Genomic DNA, 19,841 nt, shown 5'->3' on the forward strand with positions numbered 1-19,841 from the left:
ACAGTATAGACCCAGTACTTGGTACAGTGTCTCATTCAAAGAAGGTAATCAATAAAAATTTCTTGAATGAACAGAGATGAGAAAATACAGGGTTAGATTAAAATGAATATACCAGGAGTGCCAAAAAACTGTACACACGACTTGCATTCATCTTTTGTTATCAGTATATATTATTACAATTTTAAGACAGTTTTTTCCTTTCTTAAAATGTGTATACATTTTTTTGGCACCCTCTGTATATGACTGTGCATAGAATCAGAACTGATACAATTTAAGGTGGGAACTATTGACTACCTGGATTTTACATTTACCAATCATTTGGCACCAAGTTGTTGTAACATGCATATTCTATTGTATTTCCTTTGCTCTACTGACTACTTTATTCTTGAAACAAACAAAAAAGTCTTATTAGTGTTTCTAACTGCTTATGTAAAAGACATGCATTGTTTCACACCTGCTTTGGAAATTATTCAAAAGGAGTCACTCTTCTTTTCCCACATGACGATGCTAATAATGATGTACTTTATTTCCAATAATATTAACAAAAATTCAGTAAGAGGATTCCCTCAAAGAGGCCCCAACTGTAATGGGGTCTTTTAGTGTTTAATTTATAAGTAACAAGAGAAATGAAAGTATTTTCTGCCTGCTAGATTTACAGCACTAAAAAAATTGTGTACAAATGAAAACTTTGTAAACAATGAAATTTGCTTGGAATTATGACACTATCAATTTTTGTGTATAACAATTTGCTTGAAGGAAAACAATAATACTGTAAACATTAATTTCACATGTACGGTTTATGGTTTGCTAAGTCCTTTCACATGCATTATTTCATTTGCTTCTTAAAATAATCGTGTAGATTACCCATTCACAGATGAAGATATAAAGGCTTAAATACGTGAAATGTTATTTGCCTAAAAGTTCAAAGGTAGCAGTTTGGATTTCACCCTATATTTTCATTCCCTCATGTATATTATTTATATATAACATGGAAACATTTAGTACTTACATGATTTTCAAACGAGGATTTCATTGCCATTTTTTCATTTTTCTAACTCTTCTGGTTTCCTCTGAATCTGCTTTACCTATTTTTAACTTAATTTCTTACTTCCTAAGACCTCTTTAAAATTTGTATAATTTCACATCTCTACTAACTCAAGTCCATTTCAAACTAATTAATTCTCATTATTTGTTTTCAATTAGCCATTCAAATTGCTCACTAAATCTCTGAACAGTAACATATAAATTTTTGCAGGTGAGAGAACTGTACTTAAATGTCTGTAAAGTATAAACACAAAACAGTGAACTTGAAAAAGTCATTTTCTCATTTGTCTGTAGAAACGATTAAGTTGAGCATTTCACCTGTGTCCGAGAAGTCACTTTTCCTTTGGTATCGGTAGAGAATTTGCCTTTATTACTAATACGTGCTGCCTGTTCTTTACAGAAATTTATATGTCTGTCAGCTGCGTTTTCATTAAATCTCCTCTGGCAATATGGACACTGAATGTAATCTAAAATAGAAAAAAGAAACACATTAATAACATAGTACTTGAAATGCGACGTAAAGAATTGGAAGGTTTTATGAACGTTAATTCAAGATGTATGTATAAGTAATAACTTTTGATAAGCCGAAACTCTCTTTTCCTTATAAACACCCAACCTGCCTTATCTAAACTTAGTAAAGAGTTTTAAAGGAACAGTCTGCGAATATATGATAAATTCCAATTTTCTCCCCACTTAGAATCAAATTTGAGAGGGAAGAAAAAAAAAAAACCCCAAAAGATAAATCCTCAGTATGAAAAGGAAGTAGAAGAAAAATGTTATTTCTTTTTTGCCTCTATAATGCCATACTTGTATGTTTTCATCACATATACATATTTTTATCTGGTAGACTACTTAAGCAGTAGTATCACATTACATTAAAAATATATTTAAAAAATTGGGATAATCTGCTAAAATCTTTTATTTCAATTAGAGGAAAATTGTCAAGAAATAGTTTAATCAGCTTTATACAGTTTTCTTTTTAGAAGTCCCAACAGATGGAAGAAGTGATAACAATATACCTTATTAAAATAATTATTTCAAATTTAAGAAAGAACAAATGTTTCCATGATAAATATTCTAAGATGCAATTTATATTGTAAATAAAATTTCTTTTAATTAAAATTAAATCTCCAAATTATCCCAAAGCAAACCAAATGTTATTGCATTGTAAAAGAACTCAATTGAGACACGGAGAAGACATGAATATAAAAATTTAGCAATGTCAAAAAAAAAAAAATTTCAAATTATTTCAACAGTTTTCCTTTTTGATATGGAGTTTGTACTTTAGAATTTATACTCCTCTGAAGCTTAGAAATTTATCCTGCTAATTAGTGGAATAGGTCTAAAATGATATGGAGTTTGCACTTTAGAATTTATAGTTCTCTGAAGCTTAGAAATTTATCCTGCTAATTAGTGGAATAGGTCTAAAATGTCTAATAGCACAGAAATTGTTTTGTTAGGACTAAGAGATTCAAGAATTTCTAAAGCCCAAATTATCCTGAAGAACAGTCACCCTTGCTCCCTGGCTTATGTAAACTTGAGAAATACAATCATGTAAAAATAAGACGTAACATACAAATAACTTCAAAAGAGAGAAAATTAAACTTTATGGGGAAAATTAAGGGAGGATTAGAAGAGACCCAAACCCAGTTAGGACAGTCCCAAAACACTCAGAAAATTAAAGTTCATTACTCTAAACAGAGTTGGCAAACTAGGGCCTCCAGGCCAAATCCAGACTGATTGCTACCTGTTTTTATAGATAAAGTTTTATTGGAACCCAGCTACACCCATTTATTTACATATGTCTGTGGCTGATTTCTTGCAACAGTGGCAGATTTCCTGCCATACTTTCAGAGTTGAGTAGTTGCAAAAATGAGAGACCCTGTGGCTTAAAATATTTACTGTCTGGCTCTTTATAGAAATAGTTTGCCAACTTCTCTACAATAAAATGTTAAAAAATGATCATACCTACATTGTCTAAAGAAATTTCTCTTTACTAAGAAATAAATCCCAATTTAGAATACTAACACAATTTTAATGCAGCTAATTTGTTGTATTAAAATAACTACCTCTTTAGGCTAGTCTAATAACCAATGTCAAAGTGTCAACTGTGCTATTTTAAATCTTTCAGTATCTTAATATCTCAAATGTGTTCTCAGCATCCTGCCTTACTTTTGTTAACATTAACAAGCAACTTTAATGTACCTAACAAAGAAAATACAATAGTATGTAAGTTTAGGGTATAATTTAGGTATATCAGTCTATCTGGTAGTTTCCCCACATGAACTGTACATTTTAGAAGCAATGTTATAATTTGTTTTCTTTCCCAGAGGGAGAATATTCCAAAGAACTAGACAATAACAGTCTAAATCTACATTTCAATCCACAGTGAGCCATTATTAAAATATTTCTTGGAATATTAATATTTAAGAGTTACTATAATTTCTAAACTATTATAATGCTTTATGTTTAAATAGAACTATTGTGATAAAAACATGCATTTCTGTGTTCAACACTGAATTAAGTTCAGTAACAACGGAAAATGTATACAAATTCTATCAGTATTGTCTCCCCACATAAACGTTCTGCCAGCAGCACCCCGCGTACCAGGATCGTAAGAAGGAGGAGGAGGAGGAGGAAGTTTGCCCCCCTCCTTAAGCGCCTGGTCAAGGCCTTTAGCTGCTCTGATGGTGGCAATGAATTCTTCATGTTTTCTTCTCCAATTAGATGGCTTCTTTGGTGGTTCAGGCTGTAATTAAAGAAAACCAGTTTTAGAACTTTCTTAAGTAAATTGAGATAAAACTTGAGGAAATGCCACATTACTTTAAATGTTCTCTTACCAGAAGTACTTAACTGGTCTTCTTTCAATTTACAATTATAAAAAACACACACACACACACACACAAAAAACGCTTTATGCAACTACAAGCGTAGATTATATGCAATTTTTAAAATGCAATTGTAATTGTGATAGACACTACTAAATTAACTTCCATAGGTGTTATATCCACTGAAGTTCCCACTGTATTTCCCAGTTTTCCCAGAGTTTCTCCAACAGAGAATATAAGGTGATTACAGAGGTGAAAACTAGTTCTCTATGGTTTTAAGTGGTTTTTCTCTCATAATGAATGAGATTGAGTATCTTTTCATATCACTAAGAATCATCTGTATTGCCTTTTCTGTGAACTGCTCATATGGTTAATCAACTTATCTGTTGGGTTACTGGCCTTTTAAATTTTTTTTTAAACAATTTCCAGTAACTCTTTAGAGATTAGCCCTAACCCTCCCCAACAGTTATGTCTGTCTTTTGCCCTTGTCTAAGGATCTTCTAATGTGAAGAATTATTTTTTAAGTATGGTTTAATTTACAAATCTTTCCTCTATGGTCTCTGGATTTGCAGTCACAGGTCAGCAAGGCCCAGGCTCACACCAAAGTAAAATGCAAATCTTCACATTTCTATCCAGAACTTTAGTAGCATCATTTAAAAATGTTTAAATCTCTTATTCATTTTGAATTTATCCTGAAACACGGTGTGACATATGGATTCAACTTGATTTTTTGTTTGTGAACTCAGCTCTGCAGCTGTCTCACCATCCTTTACTGACTTTCTCCCCACTCAACTGGGGTAATACACTTATCAGATTCTCTTTTGTATTTGGATTTATTTCTGAACTTTTTCTTTTGTTCCATTATTGTGACTATCCTTGTGTCTGTAACAGTATTTTAAATATTGAGACTTTATAATAATAGTTTAATATCTGGTAGGGTAACCTGCTTTATTTTGCTTTTACAATTTTTCTGGTTATTCTTTTACATATGAACTTTAGAATCAGCTGGTCTAATTTTTTGAAAGACTATTTTAACTGGAAAAATTAAACATTATATTCATAAACAACTTAAGGAAATTAAAAAACTTTATTATGCTAAGTCTACCTATCCAAGAATATGAGATATATTTCCATTTGAAGAAGTGTTCATTTGTCTTCCAGTAGTTTTTTAAAATACTCTTTGTGGAAGTCTTGTACCTTTATTATTATAAGCTTTATTCCTAAATATTTTAATAATTGGTACTGTTCTTTCATAAAAGGTCTTTTCTTCATTTTTATGTCACATTTATTTGTTGAAATATGAAACCTAGTAATTTCTGTATTGTAGTAATGTACTAGTTGATTCTCTTGGGTTTTCATCTCTTAACAATGGCAGTTTTACTTCTCTTTTCCAATACCTATGAAACTAATTTCTTGTTATTACCTATCAGCTAGCACTTACTGTATTGGGTGGAACTCAGTCTTGTTCCTGACTTTAATGGAACTACCTCTAAGTGTCTTTCCACTAAATGTGATGCTAGCTTATGTGCTACAAAAGATTTATTTTATCATATTATTGAAATATCCAAGTATTCCTATTATGTTTTTATTTTTAAATCAAGAATGTATGTTGAATCAACAAAGTCAACAGATGGTTCTTTAAAACCACTAATATGACAAGACTAATTAAAAAAAACACTAAGGCAAGACTAATCAAAAAAAAAAAAAAAAGAATACAAATTACCAAGAATGGAAAATAGTACAGAATCCAGTTCTTACAAACATGAGAAAGAAGATATAATAAAGAAACATTATGCTAATAAACTTGACAATTAAGATGAAATGAGTAATTTTCAATATCCTTGAAAAATGCAAGATACCAGAAGAAACAGAAAATCATAGTGTTTTATAGTTTTAAAATGAATCTATTAGAAAATTTCTAGACCACATGCCTTTTCTGTTGCATTCTTACAGACATTTAAGGAAGAAATAAATAGCATCAATTTTTTAAAAACTCTTTCAAAAAAAAAAAAAAGAACAACTTTCCAACTAGTCTTATGAGAGCAAAACTTTGACTTTCGTATCCCCGGGGCAATCTTGTGCTTACCTATTGTGCTTTCTAATCCCTTTACCTTCCCCCTTATCACCACCCTCGCCCCATCTAGCAACCCTCAGTTTTTCCTCTATGCCTCTGAAACTGTATCTGATTAGTTCATTCATTTATTCTTTTCTTTAGATTCCACATATAAGTGAGATCATATGGTATTTGTCTTTCTCTGTCTGACTTATTTCACTTAGCATAATGTTCTCTAGGTCCATCCATATTTTTGCAAATGGTAAGATTTCATTCATCTTTATGGCTGTGTAATACTCCACTGTATAAATGTACCGCAATTTCTTAATCCAGTCGTCTACCGATGGGCATTTCGGTTGTTTCCATGTCTTGGCTATTGTGTATAGTGCTGCAATAAACATGGGGGTAAGTAAGTTTTTTTCGAATTAGAGTTTTGGATTTCTCCGGATAGATACCTAGGAGTAGAATTTCTGGATCATAATGTAGTTCCATTTTCAGATTTTTTAGATACCTCCATACTGTTTTCCATAGTGGCTGCACCAGTCTACAATCCCACCAACAGTGCAATAGGGTTCCCTTTTCTCCACAGCCTTTCTAGCACTTATTTTTTTATTTATTGAGGATTGCCATTTGACTGGGGTGAGGTGGTATCTCATTGTGGTTTATTTGCATTTCTCTAAGGATTCGTGAGATTGAGCATTTTTTCATATGTCTGCTGGCCATCTGTATGTCCTCTTTAGAAAAATGTCTCTTCGTGTCCTCTGCCCATTTTTTAATTGGGTTGTTTGCTTTTTTGGAGTCAAGTTGAGTGAGTTTTTTATAAATTTGGGATATTAACCCCTTATCGGATATACCATTGGCAAATATCTTCTCCCATTCAGTAGGATCCCTTTTTGTTTTATTGATAGTTTCCTTTGCTGTGAAAAAACTTTTGATGGAATCCCACATGTTTATTTTTTTCTCTTACTTCCCTTGCCTACGGGGATATATCAGTAAAAATCTTACTGAGGGTAATGTCTGTAAAGTTTCTTCCTATATTTTCTTCTAGGAGTTTTATGGTTTCAGATCTTACATTTAAGTCTTTAATCCATTTTGAATGTATTCTTGTATATGGTGTAAGGAGGTGGTCCAGCTTCATGTTTTTGCATGTGTCTGTCCAGGTTTCCCAGCACCATTTATTGAATAGACTCTCTTTACCCTCATGTAAATTCTTGCTTCCATTGTCGTAGATTAAATGACCATATAGGCAAGGATTTTATTTCTGGACTCTCTATTCTGTTCCATTGATCTATGTGTCTGTTTTTATGCCAGTACCATGCTGAGTTTTTTCTTTTATAGTGAAATGTCTGTTCCCAACATTTATGTGCTCCACAGTGAGTATTACTCATCTACTGCTCAGTTTCGCTGCTCTCTTCTACGTTTTCCCTCATAGTATCTCTGTATCAATGCTGATCTAATGGGTTTTTATTGCTCATCATCGAATGAGTTAGGTTTTCCTGGTACAGCTACACACAGAGGTTTAGGGAGAAGGAGAAGCCCAACGTAGCCTTCTAGGTTACATAAACCAATAGCTCTCTTCTCTGCTGCATCACATACAGATGCACATAAGGTTTCTCTGTGTAATTAGACATACCTGTTCCACTTCTCTAAAACAGTATGGACCCAAGAGGGCTACTCCTGCCAGCCATACTCCCCTCAGTTCCCACACTAACTACTTCAAGAGAGTGGGCCCCTCACCTTCCGAAAGTTTTTATTATTGTTATTATTTTTTTGTTTCCCCGTTAGCGCTTTTTGAGAGCCTCTGCTGCTGGCTGGGCCTCTTCAACTCTCTGTGCCTCTTCTCCCCACTTCTTCCCTCCTGGCTTTTGTCCATCTCGGCCATGCTCATCCCAGCTCCTGCCTTGGCTGTAGTAAACAAGGGACATACACTTCCTGATCAGACCCCTCACCTTGAAGGCGGCAGGTTCCCAGATTCGGGGCCACGGGGACCTAGCAACTTCCTGCATGTCCTCTATGGGTAGCTTCTCCTGGGTCTCAGTTCGTTGGGCAGCCCTTACATGTATTGCATAGTCTGTGGATGACACATACTGGCTTTACTTTCTCCAAAAATGGAGTTTGTATTTGCTTGCTCCACTCTTCTGATTTTGTAGGACTTCCTTGATACAGGTAAATATACTGAGAGCTACACTACCATGTTCAAAATCTTCTAATGCCTTGCTTCTCAAACTTGAATGTGCATATGACTCACCGAGGACTGTGTTAAAATGCAGATTCTAACTGAGTATGTATGAGAGGGACCTGAGGTTCTGCATTTGCAGTACGTTCTCAAATAGTGCTGATGTTACTGCTCTATAGACGGCGCTTTAAGTAGCAAGACCATAAATACTTAATGTAAAGCAGTGGTTTTTACTTGGCTGTTTTCTGAGATTCACTTTTTTATTACAAAAACCCTTAAAAAGAAATGATAACATTTATTAAGATTTCGTCATGGATAAACTTAAGTAATCTCCACAGATGCTTGGAGATTATGTAATCTCCAAGATAGATGCTACAACTACTATCACCATTTTATAAATAAATAGAAGTATTAAGTAACTCACCCAACACAACATGGTAATAGCAGAGCCAGGGTTAAAGACCAGGCAGTCTGGCTCTTGAGCCCTTTTTTATACCTACTATGTTATACCTCCTCCAAAAATTTCATTAGTTTATCTTCTAAGCTAATTAAAGCTAATACAATCACATATCTGGCAGGTTACTAAGGAAATCTTCAAATAATGGTTTACGTACCAAACTTCACCATTCTTCCCTTAAATAAGACAGAAATACAAAGATGAACACCTGATTTTTCTATTACTAAATGATTTTATCAGTAAGATTAACTGATCTATAGGGAAATGTTTTGCTATACCACTGGCAGAAGTTATTACCACTGAAAGCAGGGTTTTGTTTAAAAAACCTATTCAATCAAGTACTCAAATTTTGACTATTTTGCTGAAATAACTCTTCAAAATTTGTCAGACAAAGTATTTACATGATTTATTCCCAGCAGTATAATGTATCATAGTGGGATTAAGGCGATATTGTCATAGGAGATTCATTGCTTTGGGTACAAGATAGAAAAGAAGTTGACAATGACTATATGGGGACAATTGAGCATGTGATAAAACTTTTCCCCAGAAAGCATAAGATCACAAATACTGACAATCAATCAATCAAGATAATCAATATCTATTATACTAGGGTGTCTATAAACAATAGCTTTATTTGTGTATATAGGGATTACACCACTGGTAAGATAGACTTGAAATTATACCTAAATGATATCTGAGATAATTTACAATGACTTATAAAGAACACGTTACGACTTTTAATTATTTCTGACCTATAGCTAAGCAAGTGGTTCTCCAATGTTATAAAAACTTCACTGTAATAGTTGGAGTTTGAGACTTTGGTCTTCCCTTTGCAGAAGTTAAAGTAAATAAGTTTCTGATCATTTCTAAACACACACAAAATTCAGGTTATTCATCAATCTTAGTATAATAGATGATCATAATTTTTTCAATATACACAGCAGCAAGATTCATAATGTTCAAAAGGTTATATAATTACCCTAGGTTTAAGAGGTTTTACTGTTGGAATATCAGTTCCTTCAGCTCTTTGTCTGCTTGAATCAAAAGTCTTTCGTTTTTTCGTGGCAGTTTTCTGGCAAATAGGTCCATGTTTTTTCTGTTAAGATGAAGAAATGCAATGTATCATTTTATTTTCTACAGAAGGGAAGACTATAAAACTTTAAATTGTCATTGAGACCAGTTAAAAAACCTGAAGATGAAATAAATAATAATAATACATATATAAATAAGATCTCAATTTTACTGAGTTCTTTAATATTCTCTAAGTTTTCACACTACTAAGAATAAGGATAATAATGTAACCAAGTCAAAGCTATTTGAGTGGGGAAAATGTTATTTTCATTACTAAATACCTGAAAGTAGATACTAAAAAAAGAATATAAATGGAGAATACATTAATGTTAGGATTACAAAAGTTAATAGCAGTTGTTTGGATTACTACCGTTAACATGACAGGAGTATGTTAACCAAAAATTAACATAAAATAACAGGACCGTGGTCAGATTTGTGTCCTTCCTTCACAATCATCCCTTTTCTGGAACTCAAGTTTTCTACCTTTCTTTACCAAGGATTTTTCTCCAGCTATCTAGTGTTCTGCTCCTATAGATTTCATTTTCTTAACATGGCTGCCAACTCATTCATTCAATTATTCATGTATTCATTTCAAGGACATAACAATGGAAGCTCTCTTAACTGACCTCCAGTTAACCTATCAAAAATTATCATTCTCCCTCTGATAAATGAAACATGTTGACTGATGACATCAATACACTAAATGAATTTCTTTTTTTTTTTTTTTTTTTTTTTTTATAAACACTGAATGAATAAGCTGGAACTGTTCAACTTTATCTGGGAAAGGAAGAAACCTCCAAACTGGTTGGTTTGGTGTCATGGATCCACTCATATTTTCAATACAAAATTAGTAATTAATGTTTTACATATCTGTTCTCGGTTTTCATTACAACAAATAAGCACTATGATTATAGCTATTAGAATAAAAGCTTTTAAATATTAAAAAAATAAAAGTGTGGCTAGCCGGTGACTTTCTACCCTATTTCCCCCGAAAATAAGACTTAACTGGACCATCAGCTCTAATGTGTCTTTTGGAGCAAAAATTAATATAAGACCCAGTCTTTTATATTATATTACATTATACCCAGTATTATATTTATATTATATTATACCCAGTATTATATTATGCTATATTATATTATATATTATGTTTTATCAGACCCAGTCTTATACTAAAATAAGATTGGATCGCATATTAATTTTTGCTCCAGATTCATTAGAGCTGATTGGCTAGGTCTTATTTTTGGGGAAACACGGTAGTAGACATATCTTCTCATATGTCAAAAGTATGCAGTACTTGTACCCAAAACTGATGTATTCTACAAGTTGTAGTTGTTATCGTGACACATCATTTAAATAAATACCAAATAAGGGCAAAAAAGACTTTTTTTTTGGTGAAAATTCAGCTGAATGCTTTGAAAATGGCTTGAAAAATAGTGAATTGATAAAAAAAATTAATAAAGTGTGGGCAAGACATTTTTAAAGAATTAAAAAAAGCTGTCATTATTTAGAGAAGTCTGTAGTCAGACATTTATGGATCATCAATTCCTCACTTAGCTTTAAAGAAACGAAGTGGAAATATTAAGAGGATGGAAAATGCAATGTGGCAGAATTCTAATCAGCAAATCTATCTTCAAAGAAAAGTCTTTATTTTACATCAAAATATTAATATCTGTATTCATATTTGAAAACAAAATATTTAAGGTACATCGGCTTTTTTTTCTTATTGACTACATACCTGGCTATTTTATGTTAAAATCAGTTAAAAGTGCTTTCCTTTGTATATACCAACTATCTAAAAGTATCTCAAGAATGCATAATATATTTTAGGTGCACTTTTAATTGAAATAAATTTTTATGTGGACTATTTCAAATATACATAAAAACTGAGAGAATAGTTTACTCATTTACTCATCACCCTGCTTCAACTATTGCAAACATTTTGGCAATCTTGTTTTATCTATGCCAGCTTATTTTCCTGAAGTACTTCAAAGCACATCCCAGACGTATCATTCTGTATCTTTAAATACATTACTATGCATTTCTAAGAGGTTTAGATTCTTTTTTGTTTTTGCTAATATTTCCACAAAGAGAGGAACACTTTAACACTTTAATAGAGAAGTTCTGAAGACCAATCAAACTCTTAAGGAAAGACCACTCTGGAAGAATGACATAGAGGAACCCATCCATACTCTTGAACACAGCCAGTATCTTCAAATTATTCCACAGAGGTTCTTTCCATGGAAGTAGTCCAGAACTATTGAATAATTACTGATCTATCAAACTGCAAAGGAAAAGATACTCACTAATGCCACTGGAAAAAATGTTCTTCCGCAAATCTTGCAAGGTAGTAATTCTCCAACTTGGACACTTCCATTTTCTAAAACAGGAAAGAATTGTCAATAAATTCTGTAACTCAAATTGTGTCACTTTCACATTTTAATGTCTTCCCTTAGTTGCATATGTAAATTGTCAGTTCTTGTGAAAAATGTCTTGTTTCATTTTGAAATAAGCAACATTATCAATTAAAAAGGACCCAAGACTTAGAGTTTTAAGTGATCAGAGAGGCCAGACCAAATACAGAAGTCATGATTTAAGGGTAACCAAACTGGTACTTTGGAAATATTTGTTTTACTTTTATTTTAACCAAATCAATTTGTCATATTATCTTAATTTACAAGCTATCGCTACTGTAAATTATTAAACTTTAAAAACCAAATTTATCTTAAGGTTAATATTATATATTGTAAATTTTCAAAGCATTAAGAAATAACACTGGTGATCAGCGTAAGGTAGCTTCCTGATACGATCTAGGAGAGAAAGAATTTTGTCCTGTTTAGCACCAGACAATGGGAAGGATAATGCTGACAGTAAAAGATCACCCAATTACTAGGCAAACTGCCTATGTCAGTTGTTCATTATTTTATATGTATTATATTAAGATTCACTGAACCAGCAAATTGGGCCTTATGGGCACAATTCATTAAATAAGGAAGAACTAGCTGTAACTTCTAAATTAAAGATTAATCTAGCATGTATTTATATGCAATACATTTTGTTATGAAAATGATTAAAAAAAAACACCTACATTCTTTGGGATTCCACATAACTGAGTCAATTTAGCATTTTATTATTTTGTCAAATATCAAACCTAAATTGATTTCCATACCTGTAATTTTATAAAAATACTTAAAAAACTAATCAGGAGAATCAAAATAGACATTGGTGGGAATCCAATCAAACAGTGACAGAACTGTTTTGTTCTCTCGTTCTTCTAATCCTCCACTGCCCTATTTTAGTGGTAGATAGTGACTATTTGTCATCTCAAATGGAGGCAATGTCTATGGTGGCAATTAAGCAGTGGACACTACAATAGCAAAGCTAAGATCTGCCTGATTTGTCCTCTAATCCCAGAAGCTAGGTTATTTAGGGAGAGGAACTTCATTTATCTGGACCACTTAATTCCACTATCCCGAAACTTGAGGCAGTTGCTGGATGAAATCCATTAGGTACATTAAGATAAACATGTTTTCATAATGATGGTCAAAGTGATACCACATGCTGCATAAACTATTAAGCTTGCTTATTTATGATTTTCATGTATTCCGTTAAATTCTACACAATGATTTAAAAGTTCATCAACATAAAATGTTAAAAAGTATCACATATTTTACTTACTTAAAAGTACATTTCAGTATCGCCTTGTTAAACGGATGACAAAGTAAAGTCTTATAAAGAGAAATCAGTTGAACACATGGAAATAATGTGAGTGCCTGCTTAAGTACCCACTACTTGCCAAGCATGTATCATACAATAATGACACAGGGTGCAGTTACAAAATCATTGCTCTCATGAAGCTAACCGTCTACATGATTTACTACGCCTTCATTTATCAAAGAAACAAATCATTTCCCTTGTTTTTCTAATTAAAAAACCTAAAACTTAACAGAACAGCAACTAGAAAACTAACATATAATAAAATCCAACCTCTGGGATTATTTCCTATAAATTATCAAACATGTTCAAATCGTCTTTAAAGGAAAAGAAAATCATTATCACTAAAAGACATAAAAAGAGGTAATAGCATTAAAGAAAAAGCACTTTGAAACAATTATCTCAAAAAAGAAAGAATTTCATTCAAAATAAGTAAAACAAAGATGTATACATTTGTAATTTTCTCTTATATCAGCTAGTCTTAGGGCATAGCGTTATAATTCAGAAAATATCGCATATACGTGTGTGTTGGTGTCAATACCCCTGGAAAGAACTACCGACAAGTTATGATACGCAGCTTAGGCTTTAGAGTCACAGAGGCACACGTTCATTAAAAGACATGATCGTGTAGTAGAAAAGGCAATGGAATTTGTCTCATATTATCTAAGTTCAAGCCCCACCTCTGTCACTTAGAACTGTGAATCCCTGGAAAAGGTATTTAACCTCTTTAAGGTTCGATTCCTCTTGGATAAAATAAGGAAGTTAGGTTAAATGACCTACATGGCCCCTACTATCTCTAATCCATCATGATAAATATAACATATTTACTTAATAAAATCTACAGAAGACCACATTAGCAGAAAAGTACAGGGATGGTAAGATATCTCCCTTACTGGTCTTATATTAAAAAAAAGAAAAAGAAAAAGAAAAAGTTGGTCATATGTAAGAATGATTAAACCAACTGACCAACTGCAGATGATGGAATGAATGACTCGTACATTGAGGAAGTTACTCCCACTTGTCTAAATACAGAACTGAGGTCTGCAAGCATTAGAGAAAAGAATAGAACTCTCCTTGTTGGAAGAATCTTCGCTACGTGAACTAGAAAACGTATGACTAATCATACACGCAACCTCAGTTTAAAATCTGTTAAATGCGAATATAATATCTGCTCAATCTACCTTCAAATTAAGAGGATCAACTGAGATGTTACATATAAAAATGCTTCATTACCAATGAACCAAAAAAAATAAATAAATACTACTCGCCATGGCACGCAGGCCAACTCCACTAATCACTCCTTAGTAGCAGAAGCTAGTGAACTGTGTGGCTTATAAAAATACAGCAGAGAGATGATTTTCAGCGGGGTGATTATTATAGCAGAGAACAAACACTGTGGAAAGAGCACTCAAACTGATGGACAGAACAAAGTATACAAAGTACTTTAATATTCAAAAACTCTCAGAAGCGCATCTCTTCTTACAAAGTTTATCCCGCACACATTACTGATTCTGTTATGAGTTGCTGTAGTTAGCAAATTCAAAACCTGTGTGATAATAAGGCTTGAAATGGTATCTTTATATAATACTATTATATAGGTGATGGGAAATAATATGCTATTAAATCATTGTGACATTCTAAAATATATAGTTTTTTCTTTTTACAAAATAGAACATTTTCAAAAGAAAACAAATCTTAAAATTAAGAACAGTTCTGGCTCTGAGTAGTATGTTTATTTCCTCACCATCTGAATCCAACTTTTAAAAGTCAACGAGCCTTTCTTTTGGAACATACAGCATGTTATATCAATTTTCTTCCTACAGTCCTTTTTTAACATTAAATTACTTCCAGGTCAAAAACCTTTAATATCTCACAAGACTTTCCTTTTTTAGCTCACCCTAGATTTCAATATTTACACTTAACCTACTCAACACATAACCTTCACCCTCCACTCCACTCTGGAGTCATTTGCACTCCAATTAAGCAAAAACAACCACTGTTAAAACAACTTAGAAAGGGTCCACCTCTGGACTCTTAAAATACTCAAGCTTCGTCTCTAACCACAGACTTCTACCTTCCTCTAAATCTCTTGATCTCAGACTGACTTGCATTTTCTTGATAACTTATTCTTGGTTGCACTTCCTTCTCTACCTAGTCTGAACTGGACTAATTTCCACTACTTTTACCAATCCCCCTCATATCCCTGGCTCCATGGCCAAATGTTTGGAAAAATGCTAGATAAAACAAATGGGTTTTCTTACAACCCAACTTTCCCAGTCTTGAAAAAAAGAGATCCCATATTCTGTTCTTTCCCCCACAGAATCCTTCCACCTGGAACAGATAGACAGGACTAATGTCCTGGGTAACACATTTTGGAAACACTGACTTAAACTGACTGACCAGCTCCTCCCTGTGTCTCATCCACTGCCTATCTAAACAGCAGGCAAACCACTACTAGGTTTAACTACGATGTTAAAATAGATCCATTTGTTGATTCAACGAGTTCGTACTTGTTGAGTCCCTAGCATGAGACAGACACTGTTCTACGAAAACAATGATGAAAAAACAAAGACCCTGATCTTATAAAGTTTTTACTCTCCTAGTCAGGAAAATATAAATAAAAATGATGAAGGACATAAAACGGCAGGTGGTGATAAGCGCAATGCAGAAAAATACAGCAGAGTAAGGGGAGAGAGGACAGTCATACCATGTGTGTGCGTGTGTGAGACGTGGGCAGGATCAGGGAGAGCTTCTTTAACAAGGAGACCTTAGCGGAGACACCGTAAGAAACACCATTACTCTACTAACTGTCATATTCGAAGCGCTCTTCTGAATCTCCGTCCTACTGAACCTTGCTACAGTATTAGGCGGCTGGTCCCTTCCACCTTTAAGTTCTTCTCTCTTGCTTCAATCATCTAGCTTGTCTCTCCTGAGCCCTTGTTTTTCAGCTCTCACAAGGTAAGCAGAGTCTGACCTGCTTAGTGCTTAGACCTCCAAGACCAGGTGTCTGAGGCTTTTGGGGGGCTCATATTCACTACTCAATAAATATTAGTTTATCCCTCACTGCCCTTTCTTGACAATTTTTAAAACTTTTTAAAGAACCCCGCCCCCCCAGACACACATACACACACACACACACACTCTCTCTCTCTCTCTCTCTCTCCAGTTTCCCTTCCTACTCAACCCTACAGCATTAGTGCTGCCCAAGTTTCTTGCTTCATTTTATGAAATATAACTTTCATGGGTGAATGCATCCATTTACTATCATTTATATGCTGATGACTACTAAACTAAATATTCCACATAGATATTTCCAAGTACCTGTGAGACTTTCCCACCAGATACACCCTGAGTACTGTACAAACACAACATTTCGAAAGCCAACTTACTACCTCATCTCCCAAACTTGGCCTTCTTCTTGGTTAAAGATATTAATATTATCTTTTGGTCCTAGCTAGAAAGCTGCTTTATCTTTGATTCCTTTTCCCTCTGATATCCAGCAGTCATATCTCATCTTTCCATCTCAGAAATGTCTTCTGAATCTATCCTCTCTTTTTAATTCCTGCCCTTTTCCTTAATTCAAATCCTCATCACATATAGGTATTTCCAGCCTCTCCCTTCTCCAGTCTATCCTGTTGCCATGGTTATCTAGTGAGATTGCCCATAATCCCTTGTAAGAATGTTGTTTTCCCTATACTGAACCACTCTTAACACGCTTCCTGTGATTTTATCCATCCAAGAAACAAGTACTGAGGGGGTCTCCTATGTACTAGGCACTTCGTTAAATGTATTATATATGTTAAATCATTTAATACAACTTAATATACTTCAGACAGATTGGCCTTTAATAGTTCCATTTTTTATAGCTGAGAAAATGAAGATTCAGATTAACTGCCCAAATCATAGAGCTAAAAAGAAACAAAGCAAAGATTCAAACACAGGTCTTTCCAACACATTGGTTATTAAAATATCTAGCATTTGACTCAGTACCAAAGAACAATGAATGCTAAATGTCTTAATAAAGGTGAACAATTTTTGAGTAACTAGTATGTGCTTAGACTAGGGAAAACCAAAACAAAACAAGAATCTTAATGGGACAAGATGGCTTCAACTAGATCAAGGACTACACTGGAGAAAGGGCAAGTTTTAGACAGCAGTACACTAAGATCTACTAACTTTAGCAGCCCAAAAGAGCAATGGGCAGCCTGATGGTTTGTCACAATTGTTAATAACCACTTATTAAGGTGTTATAAAAGGAACGTCAATGACACACACACACACACACACACACACACACACACTCCTATGTACTCCTACACACACACAAACACTGGACAAAATCTCCTTAGGCTTTATCACCTCTCATTTTACAGATGAAAATCTTGAGATTAGAACTCTCCCAAGTCTACAACTATTTCCATTGCCCTTAGATACACCTATAGGCCTATAAAGCTATATACATATAGCTTTAGGTGTAAAGAAATTAAAGGCTTTGCTCTAATTACCCACACAATGCAGTGTTCAGATACAGATTATACAAATTCATAAGCAATCATTTGCTTTTGAAATACAGTGTTTAGCCTAATAGCTCATTTCTTGACTATCCAGGAAGCATAAAGGTCCAGGAAGACCAAAAATAATGTAAGTGACATAAGATCTACATGGAAATAAAGTTGTAAGAAAGAGTATGATAATCTTCAATAGAATTTTTCAGGGGTTTATATACTTTCTGGTTTTACAATCAAGATTAACCTGGTAACCATTTTCAGCTAGAAACAAGAGTGTAATGCCAAACAGTGCAATATTTGCTCAACTACTACGACATGTTAAGCAAACTCCTGAAGATTTTCTACTGGATACTGACATATAATGTTTATTGGATACCTTCAAAGTACTGGACTTGAACTTCCAACAGGGCAAAAAAGTTATCTATCATTGTACCAATGTTTATTAAATGAAAGCACAGATGAATTACTAAATGGTAAATTTAAGACTCAGAGTTTTAATCTTTGCAAACTGTGACTTAACAGGGACTGATTTTAAAAGAGGGAAAAGAAAGAAAGGCACTGTCCTAACTTCAACAAAAAAACTCTGAGCTTTTACTAAATTACTTGAAATTACCAATACTCAATTGTTTTGCTCTCCAACAAGGAAAATGTTAACCTAATTCATTACAATTAAACATATCATAGTTAATGACAGCAACTCATTTTGTTAACAAAAAAAGAAAAAATCCAACGAAGAGTAAAGAGCAAGTACTGTTTAACATGATGCATCACAAGCTGGGCCCGTAAAACATGTCCATCAGAACATACCATATTACATCAGAATTCATGTATTTCTCCACCCATGTAATTGAGTATTGTAATAGGTTTCCATTACATTTTAAAAAGCACTTAGTAATATTTCAGTAGTAATCTCTTGGCACTGCTAAAATATAAACTTCACTAAAACATAGGCTCAATGAGAGCAGGGCTTTGATTTTTTTTATTTGTTGCTGCATCCCCAGTGCCAAGAATAGTGCCCATTATAAACTCATTTATCTAACAAGAAATATTTATTGAGTACCTAGCTTGTGTCAGACAATGTTTTAGGTGCTTAGCATACATAAGTGAAAAAATCAAATGAAGATCTCTGCCTTAGTTACAAATGTTGAATACAAATCTGCAGAGAAACTGTTGTAAAGCACTTTGTGTGTATTACGATAACCTTAGGAGAATTCCAGAATCCATGCTCCTACCCACTATGCTATAATACCACCATGTTTCAAAAATCATTAAAAAAAATTTAAAAAGCCGCTTCCAGGAGTCCTCTAAACAAAACTATCTTGAAAGTAGAATTACTATCATTACAATTCTTATTTCATAGAAACTTGAATGATGTGCCTAAAATACATTTAATAAGCAAAAAAACAAGATCCACATGTGTCATAAAAAGTGCAGCTGCCCACAAATAGAAAGGTATCCGAATTCTTGATTATCTATAATCCTCAAGGTGTTAACTATGAGAACTTCACCTCCGCACAAAAGCATGAAATACTATCATACTCATTATTCTATTGGCTTTTTGGTGAGCTTAGGTCACTGCCAAAAGTTACCCGTTACTACTTTTCACTTCATAACACAACCTGAAATAATTTATACTCTAGCATGCAATAACGTCTAGAGGCTCAACGCCTCTGCTTATTCTAAATTCCCCCTGAATCTATGTAAATTAGGAGGGGAAAAAAGAGCTAAATTGAGACAATAGATCTTTCGATTCTGCAGGCTTATTCTTCATCTAAGGAGTAACCGTAAGTTGAAAAAGACTCTGAAACTGTTGATGCCAATGCTAGTTGGGTATTTTTTCCTTTGTTGTTTTTAGTCGAATGCTCTATTACACAGAATAAAATGGGTACAGAGAACAGAGAAAAGGAAAAGGCCTGGGAACAAAGCAAAACCTGGAGTCATGGTTACAGCACAAGGATAAACCGAAAGATAAGGAATCAATGCTGGCTCT

General features: G+C 33.6%; 1 protein-coding gene across 3 annotated transcripts in view; it reads right to left on the reverse strand.

Annotated features, from left to right (window-relative positions):
• The window catches only part of ZC2HC1A (zinc finger C2HC-type containing 1A), a 35,099-nt gene that overhangs the window by 14,410 nt on the left and 848 nt on the right, over positions 1-19,841 (reverse strand). For all 3 annotated transcript variants that reach the window (XM_074318402.1, XM_019725612.2, XM_019725604.2), the window contains exons 2-5: positions 11,936-12,009; positions 9,538-9,654; positions 3,652-3,793; positions 1,363-1,511 (exon numbers count right to left, since the gene is read on the reverse strand). In XM_074318402.1, the coding sequence (XP_074174503.1) occupies positions 1,363-1,511; positions 3,652-3,793; positions 9,538-9,654; positions 11,936-12,009 (482 nt within the window). The remainder of the gene's footprint in view (positions 1-1,362; positions 1,512-3,651; positions 3,794-9,537; positions 9,655-11,935; positions 12,010-19,841) is intronic.

The sequence above is a fragment of the Rhinolophus sinicus genome, linkage group LG14, assembly GCF_036562045.2.
Source record: "Rhinolophus sinicus isolate RSC01 linkage group LG14, ASM3656204v1, whole genome shotgun sequence".
NCBI classification, from domain to species: domain Eukaryota; kingdom Metazoa; phylum Chordata; class Mammalia; order Chiroptera; family Rhinolophidae; genus Rhinolophus; species Rhinolophus sinicus.